Source organism: Trichosporon asahii (assembly GCF_000293215.1).
Source record: "Trichosporon asahii var. asahii CBS 2479 unplaced genomic scaffold scaffold00050, whole genome shotgun sequence".
Lineage (NCBI taxonomy): Eukaryota > Fungi > Basidiomycota > Tremellomycetes > Trichosporonales > Trichosporonaceae > Trichosporon > Trichosporon asahii.
Genome location: NW_014040874.1, coordinates 2399244 through 2414088, shown reverse-complemented (window position 1 = coordinate 2414088; position 14845 = coordinate 2399244). Strand labels below are relative to the sequence as shown.

At 57.9% G+C, this 14845-nt stretch overlaps 5 protein-coding genes and 2 non-coding genes across 7 annotated transcripts; 3 read left to right on the top strand and 4 right to left on the bottom strand.

Annotated features, from left to right (window-relative positions):
• Positions 1-155: 155 nt before the first annotated feature.
• A1Q1_02147 (uncharacterized protein) lies at positions 156-815 on the bottom strand (the record flags this gene model as incomplete). Its single annotated transcript, XM_014325092.1, has 1 exon — positions 156-815. One exon carries the CDS (start codon positions 813-815, stop codon positions 156-158), a length of 660 nt encoding a protein of 219 aa, XP_014180567.1.
• Positions 816-3163: 2348 nt separating this feature from the next.
• Positions 3164-4694, top strand: A1Q1_02146 (uncharacterized protein; the record flags this gene model as incomplete). Its single annotated transcript, XM_014325091.1, has 2 exons — positions 3164-3599; positions 3637-4694. The coding sequence occupies 2 exons, from the start codon at positions 3164-3166 to the stop codon at positions 4692-4694; spliced, it is 1494 nt and encodes a 497-aa protein (XP_014180566.1).
• A 400-nt stretch (positions 4695-5094) lies between these two features.
• A1Q1_t358 lies at positions 5095-5177 on the bottom strand. The gene has a single exon. It is a non-coding gene; the product is annotated as a tRNA-Gln (tRNA).
• A 569-nt stretch (positions 5178-5746) lies between these two features.
• Positions 5747-5831, bottom strand: A1Q1_t357. Its single transcript has one exon. It is a non-coding gene; the product is annotated as a tRNA-Gln (tRNA).
• Positions 5832-6040: 209 nt separating this feature from the next.
• On the top strand, positions 6041-7882 carry A1Q1_02145 (peptidyl-diphthamide biosynthesis; the record flags this gene model as incomplete). The annotated part of the gene is made up of 3 exons (XM_014325090.1): positions 6041-6196; positions 6315-6439; positions 6490-7882. The coding sequence occupies 3 exons, from the start codon at positions 6041-6043 to the stop codon at positions 7880-7882; spliced, it is 1674 nt and encodes a 557-aa protein (XP_014180565.1).
• A 372-nt stretch (positions 7883-8254) lies between these two features.
• On the bottom strand, positions 8255-10355 carry A1Q1_02144 (uncharacterized protein; the record flags this gene model as incomplete). The annotated part of the gene is made up of 3 exons (XM_014325089.1): positions 8255-9527; positions 9609-10019; positions 10063-10355. The coding sequence occupies 3 exons, from the start codon at positions 10353-10355 to the stop codon at positions 8255-8257; spliced, it is 1977 nt and encodes a 658-aa protein (XP_014180564.1).
• A 2544-nt stretch (positions 10356-12899) lies between these two features.
• Positions 12900-14003, top strand: A1Q1_02143 (uncharacterized protein; the record flags this gene model as incomplete). The annotated part of the gene is made up of 5 exons (XM_014325088.1): positions 12900-12976; positions 13032-13137; positions 13244-13360; positions 13451-13529; positions 13567-14003. The coding sequence occupies 5 exons, from the start codon at positions 12900-12902 to the stop codon at positions 14001-14003; spliced, it is 816 nt and encodes a 271-aa protein (XP_014180563.1).
• Between the last annotated feature and the right edge of the window lie 842 nt (positions 14004-14845).

Sequence of the window (14845 nt, the reverse complement as noted above, 5' to 3'; positions counted from 1 at the left end):
CCCGCTCCTATGCATGTGCTTTGGACAGGGCCAGATGCCTCCGTACGAGGGGAGCTGTTGGATTAACAGACTCTATGGTCGGATCAGTGCTAGCGACAGCACAAGGCGGCAGCAGGTGCGTATCCCTTCACAGGCTAAGGACATGCATATCACAATCAACTACTCTCGGCAGCAAGTGCCTTCGAGACAGTCTGCTGCTTGGTCAAGAGTTCCAAGACGGAGAGGAACTTGGTCTTGAGGACGGGGCGGGATGACGGCTCGCGAGGAGGCGTTTCGCCGTTGCGAAGTTCGGACAGGGTAGACGTCGGTGCAGAAGCTGGCACTGCAGGCATCATTGTCGCAGTGGGTGAGATCGGAGGGGTCAGTGGTTGCGGATGCTCGATCTCGTCGGTGCTGAAGAACCCGCGGCGCTCTGCAACGTTTGTCGGAGACAGGGGACTGGTCGGCTGCCCTCTGCTTGGTTTGCTTTTCAGCCTTTCTCCCACATCGACGGAGAAAGCATCACCTTTTGCGCGATGCTCCGCCATGTCTGGCGTCAGTAGCATCCTCGCTCCCACCTCACTGATCTTGTTCAGCTTGCAGTTCATCTCGTGCCTGAGCTTCTCGATACGCTGGTTGCGCTCCGTGACGTCCTCGAATAGCGCGTCGAAACGCAGCCCGCTCACACGGATGTCTTCAAAGGGATCCTCTGTTTTCGAGGTGTATTTGGCCTCCTTTGCCTCCCAGGTCTTGTCCATCGCTGCACGGCACTCGTCGATGAGCGCTTCGTACTCGTCGCGCACGCGCTTGCGTTTGGCGGCGAAGTTGCGAGTCATCGTTCTGGTGAGCAGACACGTCGTGAGCGAGTGTGTGAAGCAACAGGCAGGAGGGCATCAGCTGTCACATGCTGCTCTTCTTGGAGAATGCTGGAAGAAAGGCATGCACACTGGGGCGTTGAAGGTTGTGTGTCGGGGCGGATAACGCTGACGACATGAAGCTTGGATGTCAGATATCTTGGAAGGTAAGCATAGTACCAGAGTACGAGTCGCGCTTCGACAGTTCAACCTCATGTTCCGCGAGCTGCTGCATTGATGTGGACATGGTTCGTTGGCGAACAGTTCGAGTAGGCAATATTGTTGTCGCAACCGGAGATGTGTTACGAATAGACGATCCCAAGTAAAGCCGCCTTCACTGCCAGGGCACATCCGATTGACTGCTTAGAGTCTCGGCCAGGCATCCAGGGGTTGTTGACGTCCCGACGCTCGTTCAATCCTAACTGAGGAGTGAATGCCTTACCGTCGGTAACCGACATGATCCGCCATTTCAGATCCGCAGTTACTTGAGGACCAGATTCTCAGGGGTATCAAGATACAAGTTCGCCAGAGTCCAGATCGCCCAGGGAGATTTAGCCCGGCCAAGAGAACAAGTACAGTGTAGACGCAGTATGAACCCTTGGACCCATCATCCCGTAACGCGCAGCCGGATGGTTCTCGATCCGCCTCCACCTCTGCACGTCCCCGAGTTTGGAGATCCGACTCTCCACTACTTCACTCGCACTCCTCGGTGGCGAGCCTCACAGCAGTCGCGGTGGGCAAGCGACCTCAGACCGACGCTCGCAGAATGTCACTCGCCGACTGTGAGCGAGCTCCGGGACCCCCACTTGTCTCGATCTGACCTGCGACGCGTCTCCACCAAGAGTGGGAAGCGAGGACCGGGCCCCGTGACGGCATGCGAAGGAAGTCTGCTGTTGCGGGCACTGGGTTCAAAGATGTGTCGGTGCCTGGGCCCCAAGTATGCTTGGCGTTCCGGCGGAAAGACTAAGATCGGCAATCCGCACAACACTGCGCCTCCCAGACAATAGCGGATGTCTCTAGGTCCGCCCGCCTGCTCGCCGCCTGCAATGCTGGCAAGAAGCACTACCAATGCTGGTGCTTGGCATCAACGGCCTCCACTTTGTCCATGACCTTGGCGGATTCCGCAATGTCTTGTTCGGCCATCCCATGAAATCGATGGGAAGACAGAGAGGGAAAGCAGCAATATCAGCCGCCGCTGGCTGGAAGAGATGTGGTCCGGATTCGAAGTCCGGATTCCATATCCTAGAGACCTCACGTAGATCCAGCCCCAGATTCTACCTAGCTCAATCTTAGTGCGGAATGAGGTTTTGGGTTCTAGCCTCCCCTCACACTCTGGTCTCACAAGACGGTCAAAGGTTGCCCGCAGAGCAATGGTCATAACAAACCGACACTCCGGCGGAGAGCGTGTATCTGTGATCAAGTGCGTCGGTATCGGGATGTCTTGTCGGGGTGGGGGAAAGTGGGGCGGGTAATTCTCTCCAATAGCCCTCTGCGGTGCAGGCGTCCAGCCCTAATTCACAGAGTAGGTGGCCGAGATAGATTCCAGCGCTGGAGCCTAAGGCACTAGAACAGTGAGTGACGCCGAGTACTAGTCGCTCCGGCATTCGGGTCGCCCCTATCTTAGCCATTCCGCATAGTGTGGGGCACAGAGCCTCGGTCCTTGCACCACTGGCCCTTCAGAGCTGAGGGCTGAGACACTCAAGAGATCTCTCCATCTCCTCGCTAACCGTCACCTGATCTGCTGATACCGTTCCCGTGTCCAGCGGCACTGTCCACTTTGCAGCGCAACAACAGAGCGACAACCCAACCACAGCCAGCGCGCACCAGGCACCAAGAGCAGCCACGACGCCCTCCGATTCGGTACGGCAAAGCCTATCATCATCATCGCTGAACCTCCCTGGGTCAGGCGCGCCTGCGCCTCGGGTCACTCTAGATCACTCGCGTCTCGGGATGACCTGGGACTAGTCCCAGTCAGGCGTAAGGCTATACTGGGCTTCGATGTCTTGGCAGCGGGGTATCCTGAGGGGGCGCCGCGGGGGTGGCATCTAACTGTCCCAGGCATGTGACATCTTGCCCGTTCGACAACGGCAATCCGAACTCCAGTTCGCCGGCCATTGGCTGGCAGTCCGGCTGATGGCCGAGTACGTTGCGGCAGTTGCAACACTGGTCAGAAGCCGCAAAATGCCAAGAATCCGAAAGGCGCTTGTCGTAGCTGGGCCCACTGCTCCATTCCGCTGCGCTAGTTGAGCATATAATGACAGGGCGCCAAGTTCTTCGATGTTCCCCAGCCGCACGACCTCTATCCACCGCTCGCACGACCATTCGCCGCCATGCCGTCGTCGACCAACTCCAAGGAGGAGATCCGTCACATCGAGAGCCACCATGAGAAGGATTACCTCGACACCGTCCCCCACATGGAGGGCGTCATCGCCAGCGGAGATGATGTTGACATCGACGAGGGATTCGACCCAGCGTTTGTCAAACGGACAATGCGCAAGGTGGACTGGCGTCTCATCCCCATCCTCTCCTTGATGTACCTCGTCTCTGCAATGGACCGAGCCAACCTTTCTCTCGCCCGAGCTGCAAACCAGAAGCAGATGGACCGCGACCTAGGCCTCGACATCGGAAACCGCTACTCTATTGCGACACTGGCTTTCTTCATTCCTTACATCATCCTGGAGGTCCCCTCACAAGCCGGTCTTCGAGTGTTCGGAGCCAAGATCTGGCTCGGCGGAGCCACTTTGCTGTGGGGCGTGATGATGCTGTGTAAGTTGCTCCGCTTGCTTTGACCGCTGACAGATAGGCATGGGCTTCGTCAAGACTTGGCAGCAGCTCACTGCCCTCCGTGCCCTCCTTGGTGTGTTCGAGGCAACACTCTTCCCCGGAGCGGCCTACCTTGTCTCATGCTGGTACCCGCGCCGAAAGATGGCCTCGCGCATGACCTACTTCTTCATTGGTGCCATGTTCCTGCAGTCGTTCTCCGGAATCCTGTCATGGGGCATCAGCCACTTGCACGGACGAAACGGCCTGCACGGATGGCAGTGGATTTTCATTATTTACGGCATTTTGACCATCGCCATTGGAATCGGAGCCGTTATCCTCATCGTCGACTTCCCCGACAAGGCCTCCTTCCTGACCGAGGAGCAGCGCCTCATGGTCACCACCCGGATCGAGCGTGACCGCCGCGACGCCGTCTACGACAAGCTCACCGTCGCCAAGGTCGTCCACCACCTCCTCGACTGGCGTATCTGGATGTTCGGCCTCTTCTTCTGCGCGGCTGCAATGGTTATCTATGCTCTTGCGTATTTCCTCCCGCAGATTCTCGCCGGAATGGGCTTCGACAACAAGATGAGCCAGATTCTGACGACTCCGCCCAGCATCTACTCTGCCATTCCCGCCGTCATCTTCGCCAAGCTCGCGGACCGCCACAAGCTCCGCATGCACATGGTCTCCCTCAACGCCATCATTACCATCACCGGAATCTGCATGTTCTCTCAGCTCGGGAAGAACCAGCTCGCCGCCCGCTATGTGGGTGTGTTCCTCGCCACGGGCGGATGCCAGGCCTCCATCCCCCTCATTACGTCCTGGTCTCAAACCTGCATTCGCTCGCAGTCCAAGCGTGCTGTCATGTCCGCCACCGTTGTGGCCTGGGGTGGCATTGGTGGTATCCTCGCCTCCGTCACTTTCATGCAGAAGGAAGCTCTCAAGGGCTACCCCACTGGCATCTGGCTCACCGTCGGTCTTTCCGCCTTTGCTGCCGTCGGCGCCTTCTTGATGTGGTGCTGGTTCATGTACCAGAACAAGAGGGCAGGCCGTGGCGAGACCGTCATTGAGCACGACCCGGACTTCCGTTACCAGTAATGCTCTCGATTGATGGAGCGGAGGACGGTCAGAGGACGGTTGATATTATGGGAATCGAGTTACGTCTAGTCACCATCCAGGCAATATGTAATTGTATTCGAATGCAAATTAGTTTAATGCGTAAAATGAACAGCTTATTCAACGAACTGTCTGACCATTTGCTCGTCCAGCTCACATCTTTCTTCTACATCTATCTCACTTGCACGTCCAGCCCTCTGTCCTGCACCATCATCCACACGATGCGAAAATTGTGTCGGCGAATTTCGGGTTGATCGGTATTCAACCTCGCCTCCACCATGAAATTCACCGCGAAATCCAATCGGCACACACAACGGCTACACCGACAATAGAAGGCAGTTTTACGGTGCAAAAGAGCGTAAAACAGCAAAAGAGAATCTCTAGGTTCCTCCGGGGTTCGAACCCGGGTTACGGGAATGCTGTAAGGTCAAAATCCCGGGTACTAAACCACTGTACTAAGGAACCCAAATATGTCGCGTACAGCTGAAATCGCGGCGCACGTGGGGCCTATACATTTGAGGGGAGGAGTGTGTGGCACGGGTAAGGAGAGTGGCAGAGAGTACGGCTGCAGCCTCTATCATATACAAGACAGGCAATCTCACGATCACTCCCTCCCTTCTTCAATATTCCTCACCGCCCTGGCGAGCCCGTCGGGCTTTGGCGCTCTCTCCTCTCTCTCGCTCTGTACCTCGCGTTTCCTGAGCCCCATTTTGCCACGCAGGTGCGCCGCCCTCACTCGCCCTGTCCGTTAACCTGCACAGCCAGGCCAGCCCCGCCACGCCGCCTACACATGATCCTGCTGACGAGACCGACAGCTAGATATGTGATATGTGGGAGGTACTGAGTAGCGCCTGGCACCGGAAAGGGAGGTGGTAGAGAGTGATATCTGCTGCACCACCCATGCAGGCCGTGAGGGATTTAAGAAAGGCAGCATACGTCAACTCTCTCTCCGCATTATTGCTCGCTATGTCCCAGTGACTGCGCCGCAAGATTCCTGAGGCCTACATGGGAACATACTGAGGTAACAAAAACCAAGGTCCGACTGGGAATCGAACCCAGATTACAAGAACGACGCGATAGAGTCAGAATCTTGTGTACTAACCGTTATACGATCAGACCGTTGTTTTGCGACAGCCGCAGTGGCTCAGGTACTGTCACCTACGGAAGCAAACACACGCGAATGCCACGGCTGGTGCACGTTTTCCTAGTCAATCACAGGCACGACAAATCTCTCTAGCTCGGCGTCGGGCCTCCACTCTTGCCACTCGCTATCGCAGAAGTTGGTCTGAACCTACACAGCTCTCCTCGTTACCCCAAAACACCGAAACATGTCGGCAGATGCCTTCTTCGCGCCGGCAACGCACGCCCTCGAGGCTGAGGTCGAGGTCGAGGGTGGCGCTATGGCGCCAGACACGCTCTCCCTCGAGGAGGCGTTCGATGTCGAGGCTACTGCGAAGCTAATTCTTGACGGAGGCTACAAAGTTGTGAGTACGCTGTTATGATGTCTAGAGTTCAAACTGACAAAAGATCGGCCTGCAATTCCCGGACGAGCTCCTCCCGTCAAGCGTTGCTGTGTATCGCGCTCTGATGCGACGGATACAGTCTACCGGCGCACAGGCGTATGTTCTCGCCGACAGCACGTACGGTGCATGCTGTCCTGACGTCCTGTCGTGCTTGCACCTCCCGGCAGATCTGCTAGTGCACTACGGACACGCCTGCTTGACTCCGTAAGTCTATCCACTCCGTTTAAGTGGGCCTGCAGACATGCTGACGACAGCACGGACGCGCTCCCGGTGCACTACGTGTTCCCGCGTGCTGAACTCGACCCGACGACCGCGGCGCAGGAGCTCGTCGAGCTTGCGAAGAAGGAGGGTGACCTTGGAGACTCGGCTGGCGTTATTTGGGATGTGTCGTATGACTGGAGGGCGGACGAGATTGAGAAGGCATTCCGCGCCGTGCTCCCGGAGACTAAGCTCGAGTTCGCGCGGATCAACCGCCCCAGCCTCGTGAATGCGCGCAAGGAGCTGCCCACCGACCCTCCGCGAACAGGTGGATGCTGCGCGACGGATAAGTCGACGGAGGGGTGCTGCTCATCGGAGAAGACAGCAGGCGGGTGCTGCTCGACGGAACAGCCAGCTGGTGGATGCTGTTCTGCAGACCAAGCAGCGAACGGGTGCTGCTCCGCCCCGACAGCGGATGAGGCTGAGATGGAGGCGCAGTGCGAGGACGAGGCGTCTGGATCAGTTACGAGCGGTGCCGTTCCCGCCGCGGCGCCGCTAGCCAAGGCGCAATCCACTTCTGCCCCCGCCTTGCGCCGAGTACCGGCCGGCTCTGTCCTGTTCTACCTCGGCCCGGACTCACGCTCCCTGATGAATTTGCAGATGGAGCACTCCTCGACCCCCATCTTTGCGTACGACACCGATTCGGGAGCTCGCGCGATCACCGGAGCTTCGCGCCAACTCTCGCGCCGATTGTACGCCGTGCACCAGGCTATGGCTTCCGACGTGTTCGGTCTGGTGGTGGGCAACATTGGCCTGAAGAGCTCTCAGCCGCTAGTCCAGATGCTCCGCGACGAGCTCCGCGCACACCAGAAGAAGAGCTATACTCTCAGTGTTGGCCGATTGAACCCCGCCAAGCTCGCGAACTTTGCCGAGATCGACTGCTTCATCCTGATCGGATGTAGCGAAGGCGGCGTGGTCGACAACCCGAAGGACTTCCTGAAGCCGATTGTGACGCCGCACGAGGCACTGCTCGCTCTGCGTGGTGCCGATTGGGACCCGTCGAAGTGGACGCTGGACATCGACTCGGTGCTGCAGGAGGCGAAGGAGGGCAGGGACGCCGACGCGGGCGATGCGGAAGCCGACGGCGAGTCCCGCGAGAAGGACCTCGACTTCGACCTCATCTCAGGCACATACCGTGTGAAGCGGACATTCGTGGAGAAGGAGGACGACCTGGTGCAGGGCACGCAGGACCTGACGCTGCGCAACCAGCAATGGTCGCTTGCGAACCTCGAGAACTCGGCTGGTTCGCTCTTCCTCCAGAACCGTTCCTTCCAGGGCCTCGAGCCGCGATACGGCCAGGACGAGCCGTCGACGCTCGAGCAGGGCCGTTCCGGCATTGCCCGCGGATACACCGAGGAGAAGGACGAGCGACACCGCGAAATCCAGTAGAGCATATGCATGGGTTTGGGCTATAGCATACATTCTTGTGATGGCATGCGCGCCACTGGGGCGCACGCTTGGGCGTTCATTACTAATGATGTGGTAGGGTGATTGGGAATGTATGGCGGCACTGATGAAATGAGGGCATCAAGATATGGGGAAGTGCAGTGTCCGGCGCTCTATGGCAGAGTAGTTATGTTACAACTTTGTGACAAAGTGAGGGAAGGGTGTGGCTGAGAGGCATGAAGCGAAGGTTGTTGCGAGGGATAGAGGCGCAATAAGAAGATGATGGCGGTGTGGACTGTGAAACTTGATGAAGATTGTCTGGAACATGTGCCAGAAGAGACCCCAAAATAGCTGAAACAACTGGATGGATTGTGATTAAACGTTCCGGGCGAATGCGAGGGCGACGATGATCGCAAGGACACCGAGGCCGATCTGGAGGCTGGTCTGCGGCGACGCGTCAGATTCTGCGAACTTGTTTCGTCCGACGGAGCCGTACACGCCGTACGGGAGGGGAATACCGTTCGCGGTCCTGAGGACTTCGGGGTCGATAGTGGCTCGCCCCGTGCCCATGACGGTAGTGGCGAAGCTCTTAGGCGCCTCTGGAGGCGGCGTTGACTCGGTGAGGTACTTGTCGTTGAGGAAGACGAGGGCAATGGAGGGCGCAGGGACGTTGATGCTGCACTCTCCGTTCTGGCAGTTAAAGTACGTCGTCTCAACCTCGCCGTACAGCCTTCCGTCACCGGAGAACGACTGTCCAAGCGTCTGTCCCGCCCAAGTGATGTTGTACTGCTCCGCCGCAGAATTGGCGCGCAGGTAGCGAACTGCGACTTTGTCGCCGATGACATCCGAGCCCTCCACCTTGATCGTGGCCGTGTAGTCGTTCGCGCCCGTTGCATCCGTCACGTAGTTGAACAGGACGGCGCGCGCAGGCACTCCCTGCTCGTACACGAGGTATGCGGGGCGGAGCGCCTCGTTCTCGCCCGTGAAGTAGTCGACGATCTGGCTCGTGTTCGTTTGTCCGAACGCCTCGGCAATCAGCAACGTGGAGTAGTAGGTCGAACCCGTCGTCCACTGCCGGGTCGAGACCATATTGAACGGCGGCGGAGTGAACGGGTTGTAGTAGACGTTCTGGCCACCGACGTGCATGAGCGCAGCCGAGAAGTTGCCCCATGCCAGCTGCAGCGCCCAGTCGGCGATCCACATCGCGGCTCCGAACGAGTCACTGAGACCGGGGAAACCACCGCAGGAGGCAGTGTTGAACTCGAGCATGACGATATCCTTGCCTCTAGCGAGCGCTGTCGCAGACGCATTGAGGTACTCGGCCGTGAGCACTTGCGGGTTGGTGTGGCCCAGGAAGTCGGCAAAGATATCCTGCGGATTGATCACATTGCCATTGATTTTGCAGTTATTTGCCGGGTATCGCTGAACGGAAATGGTGGTGAGATAGTCAATGTTCTGGTCGAGCCAGCCCGTGTTGAAGACATCATCGACACGGAAGCCGTCCACGCCACAGCACACCGAGGGGCCGACAAAGGTCTGTTGCTTCTGCACGTCTGGGTCCTGCAGGACAAGGTCCCGCATCTCCGTATACTCGGCGACGTAGTCGTTGATCCCCCAGCCCTCTCGACGCTTCTTGTGATTCGTGTAACTGCGGTGTCAGTACTGCGGCACGATGTGTGGAATGATCGGGAAACGGCGCGCGCACAAGCCCCATTCCTTTCGTGCTCACATGTCAGGTTCGTTGCCCAGCGCGAGACCGCGGAGGTTGCTTCCGAGGATACGTTGTACCCATTCCGCAGCCACCGGAACGTTCGCGTTGTGAGTCGCGACGGACGTCTCGTTGAATGACAGACCGAAGAACCAATCGACGTTCACGAGCGACGAGACGTTGGCCATGATGTAGAGGAGCTCTGGTGTGTAGTTGATGATCGGAGTGTTGGTCGGGCTGTAGTTGTCGATCTTAATCTTCTCAGTCGTATCCGTACTCTCGTCGAGGATCAATGTGCTGGACTCCTGGGTGTTGCCACCCACACGGATGACCGGGCCACACCCGGCGCGATTCTTGATATTCGCCATGTAATTTAAGAAGATCGGGTTCAGCGTCGTAGCATGCTGACCCATGATAGAGGTAGCAACAGATCTGGTGTAAGCGCCACAGTTCGCGCCGATCAGGTCAGACTCACAACTCTATCGAGAAGCCTAAGAAGTTACCCTTCTGCTGTTTTGACAGGCGATATCCGGCACCGTTGGGATCAAGCGGAACGTTGATACCAACTTGCTTCACGGGCTCCAGAGGCGGTGCAGGAGGCTCGAGACGCAGTGGGTCGTAGGCTGGCAAGCCAGTGTACACTGGCGCCTCTCCAACGGTTTGCGTTACAGACGCCGTCTCCGCGACGAACTGGTCTCCATTGTAAAGTGTGACGGCAGCCGAATTTCCCGGGCAGAGGACTAACAGGAGTGGTAGTAGACTCTTCATCGTGTCGAGGTCGATGGGGAAGGTCGATGGGGAAGGGGGAGGAAGCCGATACGCGAGCAACGACAAGGAAGGAGCAGAGATCGAAAGGAGTGTGAGGGGTCGGGCGCGCGTTAGAGGTGAGTCGCAAGCTGTGCCAGGTCGCAAGAGGCGGAACAGTTCACGGCAGCAGCTAGCGAGAGAGTAACAGAGGAGGTCGGTGGAAGAGGTTGTGATGAAGTTCTTGGCACGTCGTGCTTTCGATCTGTTCCTCACGCGCGTGCGAGGTAGTACAACAGTGCTCCGACTGTGCACACCTCAACCGCGTCCCCGCGCTCGATGGCCTGAGATCCCAACACTCGATGCACCTGCAGTAAGACCAAGAAGGAGACCGAGCGTCAGTGCGCAGCCCGAAACGGTCGCGCTGGGGCATCTGGGGCGTTGTTGGCTTGAACATGGCTGTTCTGTGCCGCGGGTGAGGTGTTCTGGCGTGCCGATGTGAAGAGAACCGTGCGATCATCACACAGGCGCCCGGGCGACGGGTGGGTCAGAACGTGGTGGCTGCCGAGTCGCCGTTGTTATTGTCTCTGATGCACGATCGCTCGTAGTAGACTTCACGATCGAAGCGGGTAAGGGGAACTGATAGCCGCAGATGTATCTAACAAGATGCAAGAGGGAAAGCCGGAGGGGAAAACGTCACGAACGCTGTGAGCATGTGAGAATCGATGGGGCATAGTCAGTTAGAAACCCCCGGCTCTCACTCGTAGAGAGGACAATGAGCGCGGGCATTATTACAAAGTATGCGTCTGTGGACAGATCCAGGAAGGATACGGCACGATCTGGCGGTGGAGCCCTCAACGCCTTGGAAGCCATGACAACGGTGGGACTCTCCCTCTGTGTGACTCGCGCTTGGGCTCAAAGTCGGGAACCCTTGCAGGAATGGCCGAGCTCATCTGTTGCCACATCTGGCTCCATCGCTGAGCGGCGGAAGGTCATCCTCCGTCGAAATCACAACGCTATCCATCGCTGGCGTTCATTCGGAGGTCTAACCCCTGGCTGGCCTCCGTTCAACGGCACCCACCGGAGCGTTCGCACAAGTTGACGGGCCGAAACATCTGAGCTGGGCTCGTGAGCACGCCGTCAGAGTTCAGAGCACCTCAGGAATGCCAGCCAGGCGAATGGCCCCAGGGTGCACAGGGTACTCGCATTTGATACAATTCAAGCTTGCATGTAGAGGTTGGTCACCAGACAACCTGACAGCGCGTCTCAGACCAGGCGTTCCTAATACATCTGCTGAGTAGGACGGTTGGCAGGCAAGTGTGCATGTTGTAGAAGACACTGAAGACCGACTACTTGTGTGACTTCGAGGTCGGCCGGTGGCTGGATGTCGTTTCTGTGACGACGTAGCTCTGTAAGAAAGGAGTTTACATAGAACGGCGATGTGTTTACACCGAGTACTACCACGCTGACCGGCCAAGCAGTCGTTGCAGCACGGTCCTCCAGCCCTTAGCGGTCCTTCCCCACTGACACCACACGCCACACCCAGACGCGGACAATGGCCAGTCGTGCTAGTTTTGAGGGTCCCGGCGACCCTGCCAGGTGAACAAGCTTGATATGCCAAGTACTCGGCGGGCTCGGCGCAGGCAAAGCAGTGCGGCGCAGCATTCCATGCACAGCAAGCGACTGTGGGGATGTTCCAATCTGACGTGGGGTACGGCCTGGGTGGTAAGAACGGCCTGGCCACTGGGTATTCCGATGCCCAGGGATCGATATGCTTGACCCCGGGCAAGAGGTGCTAGCCATGTCGGGGACATTCACTAGCACCTGGACACAGCGACGACAAGCGATGAGTGGACGCTGAAACACGGCAATCTTCCATTGATTCCACTCTCTCCTGGGAGCGTCAATGACCAGTCGTAGGAGACCTGTGACACTAAGCATGGCACTGGGCGGCCGCTCATAATCTTTTGACAACTCGATGAGTGACAGCTGATCGCCACCACCATGTCGCACTATGCCACTAGTTGTGATAACCATACAAATTGCTTAGTCTAACGCAGATCCCAGATGGCGCTGAGTGCTAAAGGGCGCCCACGTTCGTCATGACCATGTCCACTAGTGTCCTTTGGTAGGTGGCGACTGGCGGATTGAACAGCCTCTTGCACTGTGAAGGCATTCAGTCGTCTAGTGGCTGAAGAAATAGCGATATTGCTATGCTATGCCAATGCCTGGGTCGCAGTCGATGACTTCATGCAACGCTTGCGCGTCTGTAACGTCGATACGGTAGATAACGACGAAAGCGAAGCATCGCAATAGCTGGCGGCGACTTGGATTTCCAGTGGACGGGCGTCGATCACTTCATTTTGATTCCGTCCACCTGTGACACTTACGTCAGAGGTGCAACGCAGCGAATGAAGGCTGGGCTGTTGGGTGGGTGCGCCGCATTCCCGCAGTGCTTGCGGCAACGCGGACAGCTGATCGCATCGTCATAACTGCTTCAGCATCGTTTGTTTTCATCCTCACCTTCCATCTCCTCCCTCCATCTCCCAGTCTCCCATCCACCCAGCCATGTCGTCTAGCTACACCGTCCACGTCTCCGGCCTCGCGCCCGAGACCACCGACACCAAGCTGTCGGACTTCTTCTCGTGAGTGATCTGCGATTCCCACACAATTGCTACTGAACCTGTTACTGACTTCAAGCTTCTGTGGCAAGCTCACCTCCGTCAAGAAGAACGGCACCGAGGCCGACATCACCTTCGAGAAGCAGAGCGCTATGCGCACTGCCCTTATGCTCAACGGCGGTACTGTGAGTGTACACTGATGCTCACTGCCCTGAGCTCAAACTCCGGAACACATGTTACCGGCGGCGCTCAGGCAGCTACGTTCGGCTCTTGGCATCAAGCTAACCGCAGCTCGACGGCGCTCACCTCACCGTTACCTCTGCCTCGCCCGAGGCCAACACTGACAAGGCGTCGACCCCTCCCCCTGCCGACTCTGAGCCGACCATTGCCCAGGAAGACAAGCCCAAGGTACGTCATTGCAGAGTCAAACCCGGTAGCGTTTCCGACGCCGCCCTCTCTGTTTTCGTTTCGTTATTGACGCAGTAAGCTGACACTCAGGCCGCGATCGCAGCCGAGTACCTCGCGAACGGCTACCTCCTCGGTGACAACATTCTGCAGAAGGCGATCGACATTGACAGTGAGTTCGGAACCTGGCTTCCATAACTAACAGGCAGACAAGCAGGGTATCTCGTCTCGTTTCCTGAACTTTGTCAACAACATTGACAAGAAGGCTGGTGAGCGCCTGGTCGGCGAGGGCCACACGGTGTCGCAGAAGCTGCGCGAGGACGCCGCGACCGCGTACGCCAAGGCCGAGCAGGTCGACAAGGACAAGGGCGTCTCGGAGCGCTTCCACCAGTACTACACCAAGGCGCTCGGCACGCCTCTCGGCCAGAAGGTCGCCAACTTCTACACCCAGACCCAGAAGCAGCTCCTCGACGTCCACGACGAGGCCAAGCGCATCGCCCAGGAGAAGAAGGCCGCCTCTGGCGCCGCGACCCCCGCCCACGTCGAGGGCTCCGAGACCGCCCCCGCTGCCACCTCCGCCTCCACTGGCGCCACCGAGAAGGCCGACACGGCCGCCGCTGCCCCCGCCACTGAGAAGTCGGCCTAAGCGTTGTAGTTCTTCTATAGGTATTGTAAAATCTACGGTGCACCGGTATGCGAGTGCCGCGTAATGGGTATGAATGTGCCTCCACCATGAATTCAGCCTGATTGCGGGGCAACGGGAGATCTGTGATCAGTTCGCTGTTGTGAGTGTGCGTCGAGTCAGTCGCGTTGGTGCTTCGTGTGCGGTCGTGTCGCTGAAATTCTGAGGATAGGAATGCATTGCAAGATATGAGACAGCTGCGTACCGACCGTGGAAGCGATCAGCCTCAGCAAGCCTGCCAAGTAAAGGAAAAAATCTAGGCTCCGAAAGGAGCCATGGAACCACCGGCGCAGACCCAGAGTAGTCCTGATCGAGTTATCTCCAGTCCGCCAGCAGCGCGCCGGCGAACCTTACCCCATCATTTCCGAGGAAAATCAGAGGTTCGGAGACGTCACCAAATTGCACTAAAGTCTTCTGTGCGGTCGCCCTGGGGCGACTCAAAAGAGGCACAAGACATCCCCCGCGCTCCTGCCAAGTCGGGGTCTCGAGTTCTCCGCGCCCCCTACTCGGGGTAGGGGGGACGCATCTCCGAACGTAAGAGTTCAAGACCCGACGCATTTCTGGTCGAGCGCTGGTCCCGCCAAATTTCATGGTTTAGACGAGTGTCCTTTCGGACAAGTGAGGGGGTGGAAACCCAGGACCTTAACCCGCTCGCGAGAGTGATGCTGGATCGGGCGTGGCGAGCATTGTGACCTTGAACCTGGGGTTAGCTGAAGCCGTGGGGAAGGAAGCTGAACACCTAGTCCCGAGACCGCCCATGCCCTTCCTCCTACTGTCGGCATCCGGCGCTGGCGGCTTCCTCGCGC